This window comes from Leptinotarsa decemlineata, unplaced genomic scaffold, assembly GCF_025532065.1.
Source record: "Leptinotarsa decemlineata unplaced genomic scaffold, Ldec_3_MD MMD2_P_RNA_scaffold_5, whole genome shotgun sequence".
Lineage (NCBI taxonomy): Eukaryota > Metazoa > Arthropoda > Insecta > Coleoptera > Chrysomelidae > Leptinotarsa > Leptinotarsa decemlineata.
Window position 1 is genome coordinate 15,097,625 of NW_027412532.1, and position 24,108 is coordinate 15,121,732.

Consider the following 24,108-nt stretch of genomic DNA (forward strand, 5'->3'; position numbering starts at 1 on the left):
TAAAACCCACCGTTTTGCTGAAAATCGCGAAAAACTCATTTTTTTGAACTTCGATCTTTAATAAAAATTGTTCCATTCAGGAGAAAGATGAGAAACCTTCAAATTTTATTTTCAATCATATTTTAAACAATCTCACTGATTTTCAGCTTGTAGGGAATTTAGATAGCTTTACTCTTATTTTTTGGTCTAATTTGACCGGACTACGAGGACATAACTTTTCCAGCCGATTGGTACGCTTTCGGGCGCTTAGGACGAGGTTCACTAGTTGCTCTCGACTCAGATGACGATCGTTTTGATTCCGGAGTGACGTGATGGATCCATGTTTCATTCATTGTCACACATCGACGCAAAATTCCGGTTTGTTATGTTTAAAAATGGCCAAACGCTGCTCAGAATGATCAACAGTGAGCTCGCACACACACTTTGAACATAGTTTTCTCATGCTCATGCAATATAAACCCAACACGTTTTTTTGATACCTTTCCAATGTCAGCTAACTAACGCAACTTCACTTTTCGATCATTCAAAACGATTTTCTGGATTTTTTCTTGTTACTGTCTCATTTGGACGTCCACTGCGTTCTGCATCATCAGTGTCTCTACGACCACGCTTGAAGTCAAACCAACGTTTAGCGGAAGGGTGGGCATAGTGGCCACTGCGGCCAAAGTTGCCACGTTAAGTTTCCTTCAAAAAACTAATAAATAGAGTTTATTCTATGATTTTCACTATAAGGGTTTTACAAAAACCGCAAACCGCAAACAAAAACCAAAAGTTTTCTTCCCTGTATATTGCTTCAGCCTCGCGGCAATAGTTTCAACTACTCGCCCGGCAGCCGTTGTTATTGTGTTGTAGTTTGGTGGCGCTCAGAGATAAGCTCACCAATATATCGCAAATTTTCCACTTTGTCGACCCTCTGATGTTAGGTAAGTGCATCACATGTTTCGCTTTAGTTTATTGTAGGCCTAGGTGAAGAAAATTGTACATCAATCGTACAAAACAACATGTTTCTATGTCTCAACAGTAGGTACTACAACGGTTTGTACGTGAAATATTGTATTTAGAAAATGGCGTGATAGAGGGCAAAGTGGCCACAGCCGTGGCCACTTTGCCCGCAATGTATGTTGCATAAGACTTGATTTTTGAAACTGCATTCATCACAAACAAAACTAAATAGGGCTATAATATCAAGAGCAAGATCACGGCAAACTTCAGTTATTCTAATTCCGTGTTTTTTTTTGCAGAAGAAGAACAGTATGGTGTCCAAGTATAGAAGGAAAACCGCTCAGCAGTCCTGGAACTCTGAAGCTATGCAAAAGGCCATTGATGCAGTGAAGAAGGACGGGTTACCTTGGCAAACCGCAGCTAAAAAGTTCTAGGTACATCGAAATAGGTACTTTAAAACGGCGTGCACTCGACAAAAATGTTCATGTAGTAAACACAAAAAAGGTTCTTGATCACTTTCAGCCTATATTTCCTGAGGAGCAGGAAAAAGAAATAGTTAACCATATTTTGGATATGGAAGTCCGTTTTTTTGGTGTGACAGTCGCTGATCTACAGGCTCTTGCCTACAAACTCGCTGTTAAAAATTGCATACCTCATAACTTTAGTCATGAAAAAAAAAGCTGCTGGAACAGATTGGGTACAGGGATTTAGAAAACGCCACCTTATGATTCCATTACGGAAGCCTGAGGCGACTTCAGCTGCACGGGCTCAAGCGTTTAACAAAACTAATGTATCAAAGTTTTTTGACATTTTGGAAGGCATTCAGAAAGATCACGTATTCCCACCTCATAGCGGAAGAAAGGAACATCAACAGTTCTAACATCCAGTCCATGTAAGACCACTCTCATGACAATTAAGAAAGAAAAAGAAGATAAAGAGAATGCGAAACAACGTAGACTAGAAACAAAAAGAAAAAGGGAAATCGAAAAGAAACAGCAGGCTCCTAAGAAATGAATGGCTAAAATTGAAAATGAAGGAAATCGCGCGTTGTTCAAGAAAAAAAATGATGATCTCTATAATGATGATAATGAAGGCAACGTCAGCGACGTTGATTGTTTATTCTGTGGTGATTGTTACTCGAAATTCAAGGACAACGAAGGCTGGATTAGATGTTCTGGGTGCCTCAAATGGGCTCACGAAGCCTGCACAGGAGCCGAAGAGGAGGACGATGAGTTTATTTGTGATTTATGTAAATACCAGTGATTTCATAGTTTCACATACTTTCATTAATGCCTATTTTTGTTTAAAACCCTAATACAATCGTTTTGAGTTCTGAAACTAAATGCGTTTTATTTTTTCCATACTATCTAAATCCATTTAGGCAGTGGCCACTTTGCCCTATCTAGTGGCCTAAAGTGAATGAATGAATGAATGAATGAATGAATGAAAGTTTATTGACTACCTTACATTACATAATGTTTGTATTAAGTCCAAATAATATCTAAAAAGAGTACAACACATAGAGAAACAAAATAAGATAAAATAAAATTTTTAAAATATAGTACACTGCTACTAGCTATTGTAAAATGTCGCAGTGGCGAGTGTACTCCATAGAAATACACTAGCGATGTCGAAAATGCTCCATGAAATCACTGACAGAATAAAAACAATTAGTTAGTAAAAATTCTTTTAAGCGCGTGAATTTATTGTTTGATAGGATTTTGTATTCCTGCGGTAATAGGTTGTAAATAATTTTCTGTGATTTGGTTAAGCGAAAACGATCAGTACGAATATTGCCTGCAGCTCTGGTATAATGATTATGTATATCGGATTGTTTGCGCAGACACATTCGATTTTTGTGGATCTCGAGCAGAACCGAGAAAATGAATAATGAAGGCAAAGGCAATATGCGCATTTGTGCAAAAAGGGGCTGGCAGTGATCACGAAAACTCACATTGGCAAGTACCCTGATTGCTTTTTTTTGAAGTCGGAAAATATCTACAGCACTAGAGGCGTTCCCCCAGAGTACAATCCCATAAGTAATGACAGAGTGAAATAATGAAAAATATACATTTTTGAGTGTTGGAAAACTTGTAATTGGCTTCAGTTGACGGAGCAAAAAAATTGAGCTGGCCAATTTACCTCGTAGGTCATCCGTATGATTTTGCCAAGATAATTTACTATCTATGTTTACGCCTAACAATTTCACACTGTTATCACTCGACATAGTGCTAGACAAACAAGAGGTGAGATTCTTTGTTTTTCCATTCAGTTTTATTTTATTTAATGAAAACCACGTTTCAGCACTTGAGAGTGAAATTTTTACAGACTGTTGCAAATCCGGCAAGGTGTCACCTGAAAAGATGAGCGTAGTATCGTCAGCAAATAAAACTGACTTATAGGGATGTAAAAAATTAGGTAGCTCATTGATGTTAATGATGAACAATAGTGGGCCGAGGACTGATACCTGGGGCAATCCATGTTTGATAGGTTTATAATTAGATGTACAGCTGTTATATGTGACAGCTTGTAAACGATTTGTTAAATATGAGGCAATGAGCGATAAAGCTACACCTCTTATTCCATAGAACTGCAGCTTATCCAGAAGAATAGAATGGCCACTTTGACAACTTTTGGTGAAGTCAAAATTTTGTACAATTAAGTTTAAAAATCTAGTTGTTTTTATTTTTGGATCAGGCCTAAGTAACCATACTGAATGTTGAAGGGATTTATAAAATGTTTCAAAAAAGTTTAGAGGTGGAAAAAAAATAGATGTTCCTTAGGGTGGCCACTATGCCCACGCCTCCCCCAATTGTTGTTTCTGTTGGAGCGCAATTCTTATATCACTTTTCAAGCAATTGCTTCGTTTGTACGGTATTTTTTCCCATCAAGAAGCAGTGTAAAATCAAAACACGAAATTGTTTCTGATAAATTGTATTGAAAATAACAAAAGTAGTGTCACCCTTAGCACAATAACTCACAAACTTATGAGTGAAATATAATGAAATTCCAACAGTTTTCTTCTGAAGGTAAATGCAATAAGATTATTGCCATATATGCGTTAAGCCGGAGACTTTTTCAGCCCATGTTGTATCTACTCCATCCGAACTTTAGGAAGAAAATTAAAAAATAAAATATTTTCAAGTAATTTTTCGGATATTTCCGCCTATCACTATCTGAATATAAATTTCATTGATGAATTTCTAATAGTAAAATTGCAAACTCATCAATTCATCGTTTCCAGAATGAACATCAATGAACCACATTAATGCAAATGTGTGAGATGAGAGTTCAAATATGTATGACCTAGGTTGTAGCACTGATGAGATCTATAGTAGATCGGAACATTTTTCTTCGCAGTGAAATCTGCAAAAGAAGATCTAGAGCGAATTCACCTTCTATGTTTGATCTACAAGCTAGGCTTCACTCAGAGATACTGATATCATTCTCAAAATAATTATATATTTATCATTTCAGAGTGCAAAGAATATGCACAGTTTGCATATGAGAGAAGAGAAACAGACACACTATCCATCATCCGTACGTACTCAAATGTACTCGAATGTGCGATAGACTATAATAAACTGATAGTTGGAGGTACCACAGCTGGAATCAAGGAATTTCCTCATATGGTAAATATAACCCTTTTACTTCTTTACCACCACGGAATAAAATACACATCTGGGTCACTTTTCGTTAGTCTTATCAAACTGAGTGGACGGCACTAAAAAATATATCACTTTTCCTAACAAAAAAAATTAAGTTCAACAAGAGTTCAGTGACTTATTTCAGTTTCTTCTACGTATCAAGGATACTCCATTACTGACATATCATTCAGTATTGGAGTATTCGCAAATTGGTGCACAATTTCACTTCTGATAACTGCACGCTCCATGATATTGAATGTGCACAACAACAACGGATTCCCTGTATTCATGCAGCAATGCTGCTCTGCATCTTCTAAAATACTGTGTATAACACTCAGAGCAAGTTTGGCTCGGGAACACATACGCTGATCTGAGCCACCTTCTTTCCGAAACCTGGAAAAATTGGATATGATTGTACCAGGACCTTGATACCAATCAGTCACATATTATTTGCATTTAAACATCGGGAAAACTACTTGACAGACATACTACAGACGTAGACAGACTACTGATTAGTATGCAAACATGTCAGGCGTCGAAAAGAAAAGTTATTATGAGATGTTCTTCATTTTTATTGAAACTAATAACCTCTTGATTATCGACAAACATGACTGTCGATTTTTCTTTCAGTTGTTTCAGATATTTCACAGTAACCCAATTGGTTTTAACAACAATCAAAACTATTGAAATTCCTACTGCTTCTCTATATAGTATAGATTTTATTTCTCTTTTCTCACTAACTGGGCATCTTCAGTTACCAGAAATGGGCATGCTCATTCAGTTTTCCAATAAGCATTCATAGCTTGATGTTTGAATTTTCACACACGGATCTGTACACGGTGTCCTTTCTTTCGACAGAACAAACAAAAACTAAACATTTGAACTGTTTTAATTGCTATTACTATCTGGTTTCGCTAAAAATTTCATTGATACTCCACATTTTGGAATGAACGCATTTCTTTCTCAGTAAACGAGCTGTCAGATTTGTTTAGATTCATCTTAGAAGTCCTATTTAGTGATAGATGATCCATAACTGGTAGGTCAACTTCCCAACAATACCTATTTTGTCGACACCGGGTATATACTTTCCTACATCAGCAAAATAATGAGCGATCGATTGAATTTCACTGATGTACTAATAATGGTATCAGTACCGGACATTCTATGGTTGAAGAACTTTCGTTTCAGTATCACTTCATTGATTGATCACCTTTGTTCGAAGATGATTTCGTTAGGAGTCCTTCGGCACTGACCTCATCGGACATTTCCACAGGTAGAAATAGGTTCTTACAACCTTTTGGATATTAAAATACCTTAATTTGTCCAGCTTTTCCGACTATCTTGGCTTCTGAGAACAAGAAGTATAATTTTATGCGACAGTGACACTTATTCACACCAAACTGCTGTAATACTCATTTATACGACATTCTAGAATATTCTAGATGTATACTGGGCCAATGTCCCTTAAGAATTACGCAGATAATAATGGAATCATGAAATCACTAGGGAATTGCTAGGATACTGTCTACGGAACTGCTAATCCCAACTGAAGGGCAAATTCTTTACACAAGATGAAGGACTGAAGAGGACCGACACTAAGTGGAAAACATCTGTATATCGAAACCCACTCACACAGGACAATATATGAATCACAAATCCAACCACCATCAATCTACCAAAAGAGAAATCATCAAGACTTCAGTAGATCAGGCTTTCGGGCTCTGTAATACGAAGGAAAGTCTTGCTATCTTCTGCTCGCAAGGAAGAGAAGTCATCACAGCCAGTGCTTGCACTCCTATCAGAGGATTGTTGAAAAAGATTATAAGAATTGGATCCAAGTACCACATCAGAATCTGCTTCAGATCCGGAAACACCATCCTTAGCAGCCTCATGAAAATCATGAAAACCTAATACCCTGTGAAACCTATATTGGTGAAACTGAGACGCAATTGAAAGCACATGAAAAACGCAACAAGGAGAAACCAGTAAGTTGGGAATAGCAGAGCATGTTTGAACTCATCAACATAAATTCAGTGGTCTCAAGCTGAGATCTTCTACAGAAAGGAACACTGGTTCAAGAGCAAGTTCAAAGAATCTGCACATATGTTGTCCAACGACGCACTCAGTACGCAACATATGGATACCTGTAATGAAGCAAAAAACGACTCCCGCCAAACGGTCATCTCCCGCGAAGAGAGGGAAGAGAGGATAGGTAAAAGCGATGGATTAACCTTCAAATAGTTATCTTGATTTTGAATCATAGTAGAATCATAGTAGACAATGGAAGTCCGAGCTAATGAAATTCAGATAATAATGAGTCTTTTAGATTTGGAAATAATATTCAAACTTCATTTATATTCAGGAGAAGTTGATTCATGGTTTTTATGAAAACGGTCATGAACATCAAAACGAAATAAAAAACCAGTGAAAATATGAGTTGAGCAGGAAGGGCTTAACATCCAAATCGACTGTGGAAGCATTCACAAAAAACATAAAATAGGTAGGGATCCCAGTCACCCTATTTTGATTCCTAGAGGAATTGATATAACTGTTGGTGAGAAGGGAATGATATTGAATCTCAGATCGACCTAATGAGACAGTACAGTAAGACAAAATAAAAGAATAATGGGAGTAGAACTAATGCTATAGGAAAGGCAAGGATAGGTCAATACAAATTGGAACATTTACTGAATCACCATGAGGTATATAAAAGCCAAGATGATGAAATACTACAATTTTTGAGTTCAAAAAGATTTAACTATTATTTTACTATTACAAAATAGGCGACTGACTAAAATGTGTTGCAACTGTACTCACATATAGAGAAAATAAGTTGCTGGGGAATTGATCTGAAACATACTCATAAAAATCAGCTCAGTTTTGAGATAAGTTTTACTGAATCTTCGAAAAAAGGAGCCTTTTATGGTGACATAAGTCTAACAGGACAATTCAAATTTTGTATTATTATTGTTTTCCATGAGTTCAATCTAGAGATTTGAAGGATATGCCGCCATTATGGAACAATGGACTACTTCACATATACCAAGTAATGAGACGCCGACTTGATGTTCACATCACGCTAACATAATTTCAAGGTTCAAAACGAGGGTAGGGAAACAAAAGATTCGACAGAAGAGACGTTCTTTACACAACTCGCCACTCACTCGCAATTCAAAACAGAAAGCCATGAAGGTTTATGAGTGTCAAAACAACGTTCAGAGAAGAAAATAAATCACGAAAAACATGGTTTTCAGCTATCCGCCAATGCCCGATCAAACTGAGCCAATCAGGAGAGTCTTCCTCCACACCACTACGTCGCTATAAACATCAATGACACACAGCATAGTGTCTCTTCAACGAGTCTACTCATCGCATTTATAGGCGAAACGTTCGCAGCCATGGCTATCTAGTCTGGATAACCAATGTTCCTATTCGATTTCCGGTCGTGAAAGCTGAAAACTTCAATTCGAAAATTTCATACTTCAAGAGTCTAGGGCACCTATATCTAGCTTATTGGCTTAAATGGAATAATATATTTCGAACTTCAGTGATTCCTCACAATTTTTGAGAAGTGACGGAGTATTTATAGGTAGGCGCTCTAACAGTGGATAGGGTCTGATAAGCATTATCAATATATTTATAAGTAAAACTCATTAATACAGTTTATTGTATGATTCTCACTAAGAAGGGTTTTACAAAAACCGCGACACGTGTTTCGCGTTTATAATTATCATCAAGTATCGGCCAGTTCTATTCAATACTTATAAGTTTTGAATGATTGACCATCAATCACTATGAGTAAACCAAAGATGATTTTTTGAATTTATTACTTTTCAGGCACTAATTGGATATCAAGCACACCCAAAAACGCCGATAGAGTGGTATTGCGGTGGATCAATAATCAGCCACAACTTCGTACTCACTGCTGCCCATTGTTTCTATCACAACACATAGTGAGTATTTTGTGAAAGAGAATTAGTTTGAATGCGAGGAATATATTAAATACACAAAGCGTATAAATGATCTCATGTCTCCAATGTTCATCTCTGAACGTATTGTTACGATATTTACTTGGGGTTCGTTTTTAAAACAACAACACTAATAATACTTAGACAACTTTTATTTACTCAATACACAACTACTGCACTGATTATAATTCACTTAGAATACTCGCTTGCTTGAGACTTCGAACACTCTCCAATCATCTTGCCGAAGGAACTCGCTCTTTTATAGTAAGATCGATGCATCTAGAATTTCTAGAAATTCCATATCCATCGCGATGCTTCGCTCTCAGGTTCGACGTTCGAATTCTTTTCGAGACTTTTCCAGTTACCGCCTAGGGAGGCAACGCGCGTGTGATGTCATGCTCAGGTAGAGGTCCCTTCGTCGAATTGGGTGACTGTAGTCAGCTGCGGCGCTAGGGGTTTTGTAACATTATCCCCCTCTCAAATTTGATCGTCCCGATCAAACAATATGTCGTTGTCCCCATTGTATCGTTTGAGTCTTTCTAGGTGAACGACCTTCATTTTTGCTCTGGGACTACCTTGAATCCTATACACCACGTCATTTATTCTCTTTACTATCGTGTAGGGCCCTTCCCAAGATGGCTTTAATTTGGGGGAAATTCCTTTTCTACGACGAGGGTTTACAGCCACACTCGATCTCCTTCTTTGAATCCACCAGTATTTGCCTTAAGATCGTATCGAGCCTTCATCCTGTCACTAGTCATCTTTAATCTTCTTCTAGCAATTTTGTGGATCCTTGTCAAGCTATCTCGCAGTTCGTCTGCGTAATCTTGCACCTCTTTATTTTCAACAATTGGTGATCCGAACACCAAGTCACAGGGCAAGCGAAGATCTCTTCCGAATATGATACTGGCTGGGGTGAGCTTTGTGGAATCGTGCACGGCTGCTCGGTAGGCCATCAAGTTGAAGATGTCGATCCCAGTCTTTTTGATGCTCTTCTACTACTTTGGAAATATGTTCTTCCATAGTTCTGTTGAACCTCTCGACCATGCCATCAGACTGTGGGTGGACGGCAGTTGTTCTGGTCTTGCTAATTCCCATCAATTCACAGACTTTCTTGAATAAATTCGACTCAAAATTTCTTCCTTGATCGGAATGTAACTCCATTGGCACACCAAACCTTGCAAACATGTTATCCACCAGAGCTCTTGCAACTGTGGATGCTTCTTGATTAGGCAAGGCGTAAGCTTCAACCCATTTACTGAAGTAGTCCATGGCAACTAGGATGTATTTGTTGCCATCATTCGTCATCGGAAATGGTCCGGCTACATCGATGGCAATCCGTTCGAAGGGAGCACCAACGTTGTATTGTTTCATCTCACCTCTGGATCTTGTTCTAGGACCTTTGCTGGCTTCACATCTTGGGCATCTTCGGCACCATCGCTCTACATCTTCTCGACACTGAACCCAGAAAAACTTTTGTCGTATTTTATCCAAGGTTTTGTTAACTCCTAGATGTCCTCCCGATTTACCACCATGGATCTCTTCCAAGACGCTACTTATTCTTGACATAGGCACCACCAGTTGGGAAATCACTTTCTTGCCATCGGCCGATTCCCAAGCCCTCTTCAGTAGACCATTCTGAACCATCAAGGAATCCCATTGTGACCCAATTCTGACACCACTGTTACGATATTTACTTGGGGTTCGTTTTTAAAACAACAACACTAATAATACTTAGACAACTTTTATTTACTTAATACACAACTACTGCACTGATTATAATTCACTTAGAATACTCGCTTGCTTGAGACTTCGAACACTCTCTTACTAATCATCTTGCCGAAGAAACTCGCTCTTTTATAGTAAGATCGATGCATCTAGAATTTCTAGAAATTCCATATCCATCGCGATGCTTCGCTCTCAGGATCGACGTTCGATTTCTTTTCGAGACTTTTCCAGTTACCGCCTAGGGAGGCAACGCGCGTGTGACGTCATGCTCAGGTAGAGGTCCCTTCGTCGAATTGGGTGACTGTAGTCAGCTGCGGCGCTAGGGGTTTTGTAACATTATTGTAACAAATTAATAAATTAACTGTCTTAAACAAATTCATTTCCAACAATATTTCACTAATCACAAACTAATTTATTTATTACAACACTTATAAACTAACGCTTAATTTATTCCCACTATTTAAAATTTCTTGTTTAGCCGCTCGTTCTGAACTGCCCTCTTGGGTCGGGGAGCCGTGCTTACATTGGTAACAGTCCTTTCTAGAAATCTGTAGTCGGTTCGGTTTTAGAGTTTTACCGGCGATTCCCGACTGCATTCTTTCGCAGTGATGTCATGTATTTGTTCGCCGAGTCGGTCGGCATATGGGTCAGGGGCGGCTTCAGATTCATTACAGTATGAACTGCACGTTCTTGATGTGGATCTATCTCTGCTTGAGATTTAGATGGAGATATTCAATAATTCGAATAGTGAATCCAAAACAGAAAGAATGTATGGAAGTAATGCTAGTTTGGGATTTATTTCACGCCAGAGGGTTCAGTTCTTCGAACTTCAAACTCTAGGAAAAGAATTGTAATCATAAACATTGAAATACTCGTTATCATTTTAGTTTTCAGAGGTAACGTGTTGAGAAGAGAGGTTTATCTATTTTCTTATAACTAAATGAGATATGGCATTTTCGTGAGGGGAAATGTCATCTTCCTCATTAACTCAGGTTTGTTGAGTCCAGCAATGCGTTTGGGGTTCAGCATAGCACCACTGAAGAGACCTAGGGAGGGTCGGAACACCATTGTCCTGATATTTTTTCAGGAAGATATATTAAAGACCTATTCAGTAGATTCCTTTGTTCAGAAATTCGACTGTATTGTAAATAAATTAATTGATCAAAACTTTTCAAAATTTTTCAAAAGTAGAAAGTTTCCTTCATAGCTCAACTGAAAGAAAAAAGTAAGTTTCATAAAAAATGGATCAAAAATCAATGATAAAGAAAGATTTCGACAATTACATTTTAAATGTCGATACACACGTAATGAATGATCCCAAAAGTTTTTGGAACTTTTAATCAATTAAAAAACACTCGGTCAGCAAGATTCCGCACAAAATGCAATTAAATAATCTTGAAGCAAAAAAATGGTCACAAGATAGCAAATTCATTTCCAAATTTTTGTCGAACAAAATACATTTTCTAAGGACCAATTTACTGAAACGGATAATAATTGTAATTTATCACAAATTATTTCAAGCAAAAAGGAACTCGAACAGAGTGTATTGGAATTAGATGTTAATAAAGGCGCAGGAGCTGGTCAAATACCTACAATTTTCTGCAAACACTTTGCTTGTACTTCATGTTCACCTCAAACAATTCTCTTTCATATGTCTCTTCGTTGTGTATATTTTCCTGTCAGTTGGAAAGTAGTGAGAGTAATACCCATTTTCAAAAACGAACGGAAAGATAATGTAAAAAGGTATCGTCCTATAAGCAAAATATCAATAATACCAAAACCATTTGAACTCTCAATTTATAAATATATATTTCATGTAGTTAAAAACATCATTATACCTGAGCAACATGTTTTTTTTAAAATCGGGTATTCATCTTTACCTCATCCAACATCTTCTGGAGGACCAAAAGGGTCTCATCTAGGGCCCTTATCTTTATTATCTATATCAATAACATTAAACAATGTTTTAGGAATGTCAAATTTTTATTGTATGCTGATGACTTGAAGATTTATCTTCAAATAAAGTCCTTATCAAATTTCTGAATAATTCAGAGTGACATTAATAATTTATTTGAACTCTGTAAACAAAACGAATTACATCTCAATTTTTCCAAATTAGTTGCATTCACCCGTAACAAAAATATCCACACATTTTCATATCACATGAATAATATCCTTGCTTTCACGAGTTAATTCATTTGAAGATTTAGGAGTTATTTTTTTTACTCCAAACTTATTTTCGATGAACATATAGATTATGTGATCGATAAAAGTAGAAGAGCTCTGGGATATGAGAAATGACATGGGAAAATGTAAATTTTTCAATCAAACAAAATCAATAACATCTCTCTATAATGCAATTCTTTTTAGTCTTTACATGGTTTACATTAATCATTTGGAGTCCACAATACAATCTATTCAAAATCGATTTTTAAAACTCGTTGCTTTGAAACAAGGTATTCGAATTACCGAAAAACGATGATATTTTGAGAATTAGCCGCGACCTTCAGTTTGTATCGTTCAAACAGACCTATCAGATATTTCATTTTTACGAAAAAATAACAAACAAAATGGATTATACATTGTTATTATCAATAATTTGCTTGAATGTTCCGGATAGAACAATAAGAGCACATGAATTATTTACTTTATTCTTTGAGAGAACAAACTGTTCCCAGAACTCTCCTCTATGTCGATGCGTCTTGCAAAATACTTCAATATTTTTAATACAAAAAAATATTGAAAACCTAATTTTATAAATTATAATTCATTATTTTATTCAGTCAATAACTATTAATCAGTTTTTATTGATATTGTATTTAATTCTGATTCATCCTTTATTTTAGACACTATGTACATGTGTATTATACGGTATTTTCAATATAATAATAATTCAATTGTATGGATACTGCAGTTAATTTTTTCATTTATATCCCGAATATATAAATAAGAATAAATAAATAAATCCATTTGTTCCAAACTCAAGGGTATCACACATTTTCTCGAAGAATTTTATTATTTTACTTAAAAAAGGAAGTGGTAGTCCTCAAAAAGATTCAATCGATACATTATTAAAAAAAATATCTCTTTATTTCAGCGGTTCTGCAAAATTTGTACGAGTGGGTATTACTAATAAAACTGATGTGTCCCACATGCAACAATTGGAAGTCGAGAAGCTCATTCACTATCCCGAGTACACTGGTCAGAACTATCAAGACATAGGCCTTCTCAAGTTGGTTACGGAAATTCAGATGAACCCCTATGCTAGAGCTGCCTGTCTCTATACTGAGAAAATGATTCCAAATGTTCTACCAATCGCATCTGGTTGGGGAATCATGGAGGAGACAGGAAATCCTACCGATAGCCTAATGAAGGTCACTCTGGAGATATTCCCTCATAAAGATTGTGACAAATCGTATGAGAGGATCAGAAATGAAACTTTTTCCGTATTGAATAAGGGGATTGTTGATGATTGGATGATTTGTGCAGGTTCAACAACGAAGATAAAGGACACGTGTAGAGTGAGTATATTCCTGATAGAATGTGTTTGAAAAAATCAAAAGATTTCATGAATAGACTAACAATAACAAACAGTGTGCATGAAACTCAAAATATTATTGAGTTGTTTCTAGTGTTTTGTCCCTTTATATGGGTCTACTCAGAACTGTAATACCTCAGTGAATAATCGAAATGGACGCTATTTGAATCAGTGCACATTTTCCAAAGTGACACAAGTCAATTATTTCTACGACATAAAAATTGGGTAATCGTGATTCGATGTAGTCGATGGAGGTCGTTTCTGGCTAGTCCTGATTGGCGAAGGTTCTACCAATGAGAGAGTTATCGAAGTGTTTGAGAAGATGGTAGTTGGTTGGCGAGAGGTCTGGGCAGTATGGTGGGTGGGGCTGAACTTCGACGTTCAATTCGTTCAATTTTTGGATGGTGATTTGTGAAACGTGCAGACGGGCGTTGTCGTGGAGCAGGATCGAACCTCTTTAGTTGACCAGAGCCTGCTGCTGCTGATATAATTTTTGTTCCATCGAATAAAGATATTTTTGTTTGCGCGAATTCAAAGAAGAAAATAACTCAAAACGTGACAATATCTGTTGATCTTTCAAATCGTGGGGCACCCACTTCTTCTAATACATTATAAACCATCAAAAACCGCATGAAAGCTGACGCTCAGTTCTCCCGCCATTCCACGCACTGTTTATGATGGGTCAGTCTCCACCAAGGTCCGCAAATCCTCGTCCAGGATTACTGTAGGCCGACTACTTGGAGCTCATCTTCGAGGCTGAAATCTTCGGAACCTAATTTCGCAAACCAACGTCGAACAGTATGTCATCAATACTATCATTGCCAAAAGCCTGGTTAACTTTTGGGGCTGTTTAGGCAGCGCTTTGGTTCAATTTGAATCCGTATAATAGTAAGCTGAAAATATGCAAACATCAAAATTTGGCAAAAAATGAACAGCATCGATCAGTATATACCAGTATATACCAAGACGCAGAAGAATTAATATCCATTGCGATATGGAACATGACATTAAAAGGGACAACACTTTTGAAACAGCCTAATTTTTTTGAAACAGCCACACTAATTGTTATACGTTCCCATTTTTGTTGTCTACAAAATCAACATGTTCGAAATCCTAGAAGAATGGCCGAATTAGGTTAGGTTACGTTTAAAGTGAGTGGGTGTATTCGACCCTCCACCGCAACCCGCAAAGGTTCATTGTGGCTCATACCTATTCACACTCGTTCAAATAAACTCAGCATCTTAACGAAGCCGATTAGTTTGTATTGTGAATGGTCTTTCAGGTTAGATGGTAAGAGTACGGCTCTGCCGTCTTGCCATCCAGGTGTTCAATGTTTGTTTGGCAAAGCCAAAAGCGATGCCAATGACATGTTCTGGTTCGATGCAGCTGCTTGCAGCACCCTTCTTTGCAAGGGAGTCAGCCGCCTCCTTGCCTCAGAGACGATCTGTTGAGTCTTCCTATCGAGGAGAGTCGTTTTTGGCAATTTACTACCAATTTAGACGTTGCTTGGTATAATCCAAGAGCTTTCAACGCGGCTTGAGTGTCCAAGAATATTATGACTTGTGTATAAGGTTGGATTTATCCAATTTCTGCATACAATGTCCTGGGTCTGCGACTGAAAACACCTGCACCAGAACCGGAAGGTGTTTTTGATCCATCTGTGAACCAACAACTATCTGCTCTTAATATTTCCTTCTTCCGGAGGATCCAGTCCTCTCTACTCGGGAACAGTACTCTATAAGGCAGTTCGTACTTGACAATTGGAGCCATAAAGTCATAGGCCATTTTCAGAATGCTGTGACTTCCAGTGTCAACCAAGAGTCTGTTACACTCTGCAATAATTTATTTGTGCAATTGGCAATGTGCACAAGTCTATATGCAGTCCATATAGCCTCTCTCACCAGAAAAATATGGAGAGGAGGTAGATCTAGGAGGATCTGCATGGCCGCTGACGGTTTGGTACTGATGGCATCACTGGTGGCCACACAAGCCTGTCTCTGTAAGCCAGAGAGCTTCGCCAGGGCCATTTTCTGTAAAGCCTTCGGCCACCAGGCAATTGCACCATAAGTAATCATTGGTCTGATAATTATCCCATAAATTCAATGGATTTGTTTGGAATCTAATATTTTTTTTCACTTATGGCCGAATTAGTCAAAAGTGAAAATGTTATCTGGAAAAAATATGAGAATGAATAAACAATTAACCTAAAATATAAAAATGCACTAAAGGAAACAAAATATTGTGGAATTGACAAAGGTGTTAATGGAAAAATAAAAGATTTTGAACCAAATTATTTCATAACCGATTCAATTCTGTTTAAAATCTGTTTTTCTGTTAACCAGCTGTCGCACCCCTACGAACGATAACCCTCAGAAGTCGAAAATTGTGCGAGCTAAGGATTAACGAGGTCTTACTTTTTAACGTAAGGGCTTGAACCAATGACCAACACGGCAGTCAATTCAAGTGAGTGAACAAAGCACCCACGTCGAACTGCCTGGCTACCGTCCTGGTCTTGGTACTGCATTTTAGTGCAACCCATTTTCCAGATTCTCAGATAACTAACAGAAAAAAAATTGGATTTACAAGATTGAACTTCACGGGGATATAATACAATAAGAAGCTCAAAGCTTTTATGAGCTTTCAAACTCATAATTTCGTTATTAGTAGAGAAGTAGATAGCATATTTTTGTTCAATTTTGTATCGTATTTCAAATATGTATGCATACATTTTCTTGTATGACCAATTGACTTATAAAGTCACTCATTGCATTAATTTTACAGGGGGATTCAGGAGGGCCTCTACAAATAATTCGCAACGATACCAAAGATATAAAATGCATGTACAACATAATAGGAGTAACGGCATTTGGCAAGCCATGTGGTATTGCAAGCAATCAACCAGGAGTCTACACAAGGGTATCCCATTATATTCAGTGGATTGAAGATAATGTATGGCCAAATGAATAAATAGTTCAATCCACCAACTTTGCCTTTTATTTTAGAGAATTGTCATTTTGTAGGTGCCATAATGTTATGACAGATCTGAATAACTGGGTTGGTATTCATCCCCGAAATACCTCTGTGGTGATTAATCGTTGGTATTTATTTGACGAAAGATATGATATAGTATATATTATTTCCTCCAATAGTTGGTTGCTCTTTTCTGTTCAGATAATATTATCTAAGTCATTCCCATTAAGCCGCCTCCTGATACAGGTGTATGGATGTTTATAAAATAAAATAATAAAATTGAATTACTGGATATCAACTAGATTGACTTATTTTGTTAGTATTATTATTCAATTAATGTAAGGTGATATAGTCGTGCAAACATCAAATCTAAAGACCAGTTTCCATAATTCTAATAATCGTCTGAAGCATTCTTGAAAGCATTAATTGATTGATCACGGATTTGTAGAGATAACTTGCTGTTGGATTTGCTCAAGCCCATAGATATGTTTGGCAGAGTAAGGATTCCAAACTAATACAGCACATTCAAGGATTTGTCTTATATTTATTTAGAATAGCAGTCCTGGTGACATATTGTTGAAAGAAACGGCTACCATGTAAAATTAACGATCAATTTTTCTCATAGTATTTCCAATGCATGTTTTTCATCTTGAATCGTTACTCGCCAAGAGATTTTGGTGCTTCACAAGTATGCACTTTGTTTTATAATGCTTGGGAGCCGTCTGATATGTCCATTTTTTCCAATTTTCCAATTTTTATTCAGTGAGTATTTTCAAATATAATATATCACCTATTCGTTATTAATTAATACAAAAGTAAAGATAATCATAGCAACCTTATAACGAATAAATGTACCTATAGGAACTACTTACCTCTACTCCTATGTACTTTACTTGCTTTCTTGACGATGTTTGCGAAGCAAGACAATATGTGCGTTTATAGACTGCACTTCTTTACAGTCTGAAGCGCATTAAATAATTCATATATCAAAATTTATATTCGAATACAATTTAGTAGTAAAACATTGGTTTTATTGCTGGGTGAGGATTCGAAAGTTTATCATGAATTTGAACTCGGCAAGAACTGTTTGATGAAACATTATGAATCTAACGCAACTGGGTGTCGGTAACATCAGAACGTAATTTGTGTACAAGCTTTTCATGGGCTCTGTCAAGTTCTTCAGACCAGTGACTGATAAAATGTAGTGAGTTCAAAATGAAAGACCAACTTTGAAGAAATTCAATTCGCTGGTTTTTAATCCTCATTCATTCTCAGGGCAGGCACGCTAAATCAATTTAACAATATACTTTGCTAGGAACTAACTCATCCCCTTTTCTTAAAACAGCATTTTCCTCTCCTGCAATAATAGCTTCATAATAATAGGTGAAGTATCATAACTCCATACTTAGTATGGAGTTATAAATTTTCTTTCCGGTATATTTTATATTTATACTAGTCTGTTTACTTCTGGCTCAGCTAACAAGGGAGGTGAGATTACCAACTCATTCAGTTGAGAAACATTCTTGAAAATCAAAAATATTTGGAGCATCATATGAGTTAGTCATGATTTCAATGAAATGTTCTGAATTTTTTAGCAAGAATCTCTCGAAAATGCTGAAAAATTGTTTGTTGCTTTTTGCATTGCGGAGATTTCTTGGGTAAAGTTGATTAGGATATTTCCTGTATATATCATAAGCCTCAACATCATTATCATATTCGCAAGTTTCGAAAGTTTTCAAAATCTTAATCTATTCAGATTTTCTGTTGTCAAATCGTTCCATGTTTTTTTGAGGACTGAACACAAGCACTACAGGAAAATCCTAAAGTCGCGCGAAAGTAGCGCGACTTAAGCGAAAGTAACGATTCACATTAGATTTGAATCGCTGAAGAATAAATCCGTTTGAAAAAACGTTCTCAGAAAGTTCATTCCACATAAACGGAGTTCTCCAAATTGGAGAGTTCCTAAACTGCGAAGTTCGAGGTGTACTGAGTTGAACTTCAAAACGATGAGCAGCCACAGTTCGTCGCGTATTTCTGATATGTACCGCTCTTGGTGGAGACAAATCGATGTTTGAGACTATCAAGGTTGCAAGTGATGTTCTCGTCTCCAATCAAGCGGATAGCACTTTTCTGGATGGAATCCGGTAGCTTCAGAGTATGCGTGAGGGCGGAGCTCCAAATATTAGAACGATACTACAAAAAAAGGTTTCATCTGAGCCTTATAAAGCATCAAAAATTGTTGAGGTGTGTCCAGTTTTCTAGTTCGGAACAGTGTTCTAAGCTTTTGAGAAGCAGCCTTTGCAATTCCAGCGACATGATTGAGCCAAGACATATTGGGGTCCGTCCATTTCAACACCCAACAAACATATCAAAGCAGAAATCGAAATTGTCTGTCCTGACATTATTATATCTGTTTCGGAAACATTTTTCTTTCGGGAGAAAACCGATGCCTGGATTTTTGTAGCATTGAATTGAACCTGGTTACTTTCACCCGAATTCGAAATCACTTGTAGATCCGCATTGAGTTATGATTACAATAAACTGGTATATAAAATTCAATTGCATCACTCAAAAATTTTCATTTGTGGAAAAATATTTATTCAACAGACATAATTTACATTACTGGAGTGATAGCAATCTATACGCAATAGAGCAAGAACGTTTCAGGATGAGTTAGCATTTATTACACCACCAACACCAAGTTCACCAGATCTGGCAGTGCTACACTTTTTTGAAGAACTATAAAAAAATCATATTTTCAGTAATTTCTCTACGATCAAAGAGGATTGAATGGAACAGATGTAAAACGCCTTCTGTAGCTTGAGGTTCGACCCCATGCGAGCACTAACGAAAATTTTATTTTGAGGTGTACTGACTAAATATCTCGAATTCCAAGGACGTTTTTTGGTTGGAGTAGTTTCTCAAATAGTTTTGTTTCTTTAGGTAACACACTCTTTCAAAGCTTCGCTCAATTACATTTTTGTTACAACCGGCGGAGTAGGGCATGTTTTTTTTCAATTCGATATACAAAGATACTCAAATATACATATATTATTAGAACAGTTATCCCAAGGGTTCTCCTAAGCACTCGAGGTGCTTGTTTTGGGCATCCCCTTGGAATAATTCTGGATTTTCAAGAGGTAATTAAATAAATGGTAATCATATTATACATATTATACATATTATGCATATATACATTCTATCTTTAAGTGGAATTCTTGTAGGAATTGATAAAAATCAAACAATAAATAGTTGTTTTTTATTCGGGATTGTTTTCTTTCACCTTCTCTGAGTTTTTCTTTATTTTTTTGTTTGATAACACTTCCAAAATACAAATCATGAAATTATGAAACAGCAATAAAAATTATTTGGCGCTCCGGGGCGACTTCATTGATTCCAGTGGCGCATTTGCTTTTTCAGCTGCAGGAAAACCCGGAAAAACCTGTAGAACCATATCATCTGAAGATCTTGATCTGCCAATGTCCCCTTTCTCATGAAACAACATGTAGGGTGTCTCCAGAGGCTCCAATAAATTCAATACATCGCCAGAACACTTCGTTACACGACTATCGTTAAACTTAAACCAATCCGTTTTGTCTTTGAACAAGGCGTAATAATTACCAAATTCAACGTCAGAACCACAGTGAACAATGACTATATGAAAATTATAATAGTTTTATTTTGTTTTATTTTTTCATCTTACATTTCACTTTTCTGATCAGTTGATATGGCACAGACTGGCATGTCTTTTTTCACATTTATATTACAACAATGAGGTTCGTTTATGTGAATTGATACACATATACAAATACACACGTACAAACATATATGTCTATCATCATCCAGATACACAAATGACTTTTAATCAACCATATATATTTTTCACAGTAACTTCACTAGTGTTAGAAGGTTGAGGTTGATGTGTTTTATATCACTTTAATTTTTCTTATAAGATGTTTCCTTGCAAACTGCTCATTAACATCGAGGAACTCGTGTAGTCACTATCGTGTTAGTACAGTAACTGGAGAAATTATTCTCTGTGGTGAACTGTGAGTTGACAAAATGGTTTTCAGTGCCACTTTTTTTGGGCTCGAAGGCAGTGAATTTTTGGATATCCTTCGTGACGTTTTGCTGGCACGAAACGGTCTTCGAACCCGAAAAGTAGTGACTCTAAGAACTGCGAGTTATTTGTTGTTTGTGAGAATGCCTTCGAACAGTGAATTCAAAAACAAGGTTCTCATTGAACAAAGCAGAGAAATTTTGAACAACATATCAAGCATTATGCTATCGAAAGCAACGACGAATGGAATAATAAATAAAATTGAAAATGGTAAGTGAAAAACATTTTTACCTCCAAAAAATAGAGATTTATAGAAAATTTCAATAGAATTGAGACATGTACTCAAATGAAAAATGTCCTGCATATGCAATTTTGTATTACTCAATGTCAAATATTTCGGAAATTATACAAGATAGATGAAAAGCGGGTGACATGGAATATATCTAAATTTCATTCGTAGAATCAGAATCTATAATGAAATTGAAGTACTGCCAAATTTCCATAACTTTCCTATTTATACTTTTTGCGATATTTATCGACGCAGTGTCCGAAAAGCCATCCTGGTATCTCAAGCAAATATGCACTTTAGAACATGCAATGTTGAGATGTTGATTGATATTGTTGTTATTGTATGAATATCAATATAGTTGTATTAGGAGGCAATATAGTTGTATTAGGAGGCAGTAGAGTTGAGTATCATCTAAATAAAAAAAACAATTAATAAAGAAAATGTACTACAAAGTTCAATAATGTTTATTTTCGTTTATTTTATTTCAAAAATACTAAACTCGTATCCAACGATATTTCAGCACAGATATTCTTCAGAAATAAATACCAAACTATGTAAACATATATGAGGAAACTTTAATATTAGAACGTCGAATTGACAAGTCGCGTCTTAGAATGATGAGCGGAATTGAACTTCTTTCACTAATATAAAACTCAAGTTTAGTGAATTCGAATATTCAATCATGTGGCCAAACAACATCTTCTATCCACTGAAAGTTGAATTAACAAGTCGCATTTGAGAATGATGAGTGGAATTGAATTTCTTTCACTAATATAAAACTCAAGTTCAGTGAATTCTAATATTCAATCATCTGGCCAGACAACATCTTCTATCCACTGAACATAATATGATATCCTTGTGTAAACTCCTGGTTGCTTACTTGCAAATCCGCATGGCTTACCAAATGACGTTACTCCTATGATATTGTATAAACCTATGAGATCCTTGATGCTGCTACTACTAATGCTATCTATTTGTAAAGGTCCTCCTGAATCCCCCTGTAATCAATACAATGAGTGAGTTAGTACATTGGTCATGAAAATTGAAGAATGTGTGTATGTGCCCCATACATAATATATATGATGGAATTGGCCGATACTTGATGAAAATCCATAACGTATTCAAAAAACGCTTCATTGTGAGATTTTCACTAAACGATTTTACAAAAACGCAACAGGTGTTTCGCCATACAATGGCTTCTTCGGGCATGTCTTTACTGTAAAGAATAAAGAAGCCATTGTATGACGAAACACGTCTTGCGTTTTTGTAAAACTGTTTAGTGGAAATCTCACAATAAAGTGTTTTTTGAATACGTCATACCTAATATGTGCGATAAAATTTTTTCATAATGCGGAATTAACCGTTTTTTTATAGATTTAGAAATGAAATTCAGGATTTCTTTCAAGATTTGTAGAGTAACTGCATGATATTCATCTATAATTCTTGTCAATATAAGTTAATACAGTTGCGAATGATGCGAAATGAAAAACATTCGGTATAGAGATATATCACATGAAAGGAAAGATCGAATGTCTCTCTCTCTCTTTTTTAGAACATCCGATTTTTATTTCGATAATAGAGTTAACCTGATTAAAAAATGAGGCCCCAGAAGACAATACTCTCACAAATTCCCAATTAAACAAAATCAAACAGCAGAACCCCAAAATGAACATAGCTTATAGTTTACATTAAATATTAAATGTTCTTAGTCAACTGTATACCTCTTGAGTAGTACCATAATCGACAGAAATGATTTATATTGTAGCAATACGGTTATAAATTTATTGATTTAAAACTTATTGTAATTTCTGCCGAACATGACGATGAGAATGTATTAGTTGGAAGGTAGTTGATGATATTTCTTGTTTAATTCTAGATACTGGGGCGTCTATTGTATGAAAATGTCTCCGAACTGAATAAAATAATGTCAGAATATAAAATACCGCTTTCTGCTTCGATAAGTTTGTCAGGGGTTGAATTGGCCACCAATACGCCTTGGCACAATCAGGTAGCTGGAATTGCAATATCTGCTTCTCAAAAGCTTGGAACACTGTTCCGAACCAGAAAACTGTACACACTTGAGCAACTTTTGATGCTTTATAAAGCTTAGGTCAGACCTTCTTCGAAGTATTGTTCCGATGTATGGAGCTACGCCACTAAGCATACCCTGAAGCTGCTGGATTCAATCCAGAAAAGAGCCATCCGCCTGATTGGAGACTCGAACATCACTTGCAACCTCGATAGTCCGGAACATCTAAGAAAGGTTGGCCAAGTGTGCCAAGTGCCAAGTGTGCCAAATGTGCCAAGTGACTGGGCACATTTCATTCCACCAAGAGCGGTACATATAAGAAATACGCGACGGACTATGGCTGCTCATCGTTTTGAGGTTCAATTCAGTACACCTCAAAATTCACTTTTTAAGAAGTATTTCATTTGGAAAACTGCGGGTATGTGGAATAAACTTCCTAAGAACGTTTTTCCAAATATCCAGCGATTCAAGTCCAATGTGAATCGATAATTCCGCACAGGCAGCGTTCTTGGAGCGTCTTAAGAATTCTCCTGTAGTGTTAGTGTTCTGTCCTTGAAAAAACAAGATCTGACATGTACTAAGTATCACAGGAATTTAAGGAAAAATACATGGTGGCGCTCCTAGGGTCAAAATACTCCGGAGGTAAAATAGCTTCCCAATCAGATCTCCAGGTGGAGGCAGATTCAAGGCAAGGGCTCCATCCTGCAGAAGTTATTCGAAAACCACTATTTCTGACAGTCAGCAGGGTATTCCTAACATCAGTCCACAGGGAAATAGCATGGTTACTGCATTTGCTAAGAGGCACGCTGGCAACTTCAAAATCGATTTCTGCAACATCAGAGGACTCAACTCAAATATAATTTCAGTGCACCAACATCTGCAATCAAATAGTATTCATATTCTTGCACTCACAGAAACCAAAACCCCGTCAATTTCC

At 36.6% G+C, this 24,108-nt stretch overlaps 2 protein-coding genes across 3 annotated transcripts in view; one reads left to right on the forward strand and one right to left on the reverse strand.

Moving 5' to 3' along the window:
- LOC111510148 (venom protease) overlaps window positions 1–16,807 on the forward strand; it is a 32,308-nt gene extending 15,501 nt beyond the window's left edge. Inside the window, exons 3-6 of the mRNA XM_074169616.1 lie at window positions 4,420–4,574; window positions 8,427–8,542; window positions 13,383–13,806; window positions 16,605–16,807. Coding sequence (XP_074025717.1) covers window positions 4,420–4,574; window positions 8,427–8,542; window positions 13,383–13,806; window positions 16,605–16,790 — 881 coding nt within the window. The 3' untranslated portion in view covers window positions 16,791–16,807. The remainder of the gene's footprint in view (window positions 1–4,419; window positions 4,575–8,426; window positions 8,543–13,382; window positions 13,807–16,604) is intronic.
- Window positions 1–24,108, reverse strand: part of LOC111510145 (venom protease) — a 78,729-nt gene that overhangs the window by 20,434 nt on the left and 34,187 nt on the right. The window contains exon 6 of one of the 2 annotated variants that reach the window (XM_074169617.1): window positions 21,589–22,140. The exons of the other annotated variant lie outside the window; for it this stretch is intronic. Within the exon in view, the coding sequence (XP_074025718.1) occupies window positions 21,946–22,140 (195 nt within the window). The 3' untranslated portion in view covers window positions 21,589–21,945. Of the gene's footprint in view, window positions 1–21,588; window positions 22,141–24,108 lie in introns of those variants that run through there. 2 annotated transcript variants of the gene reach the window in all.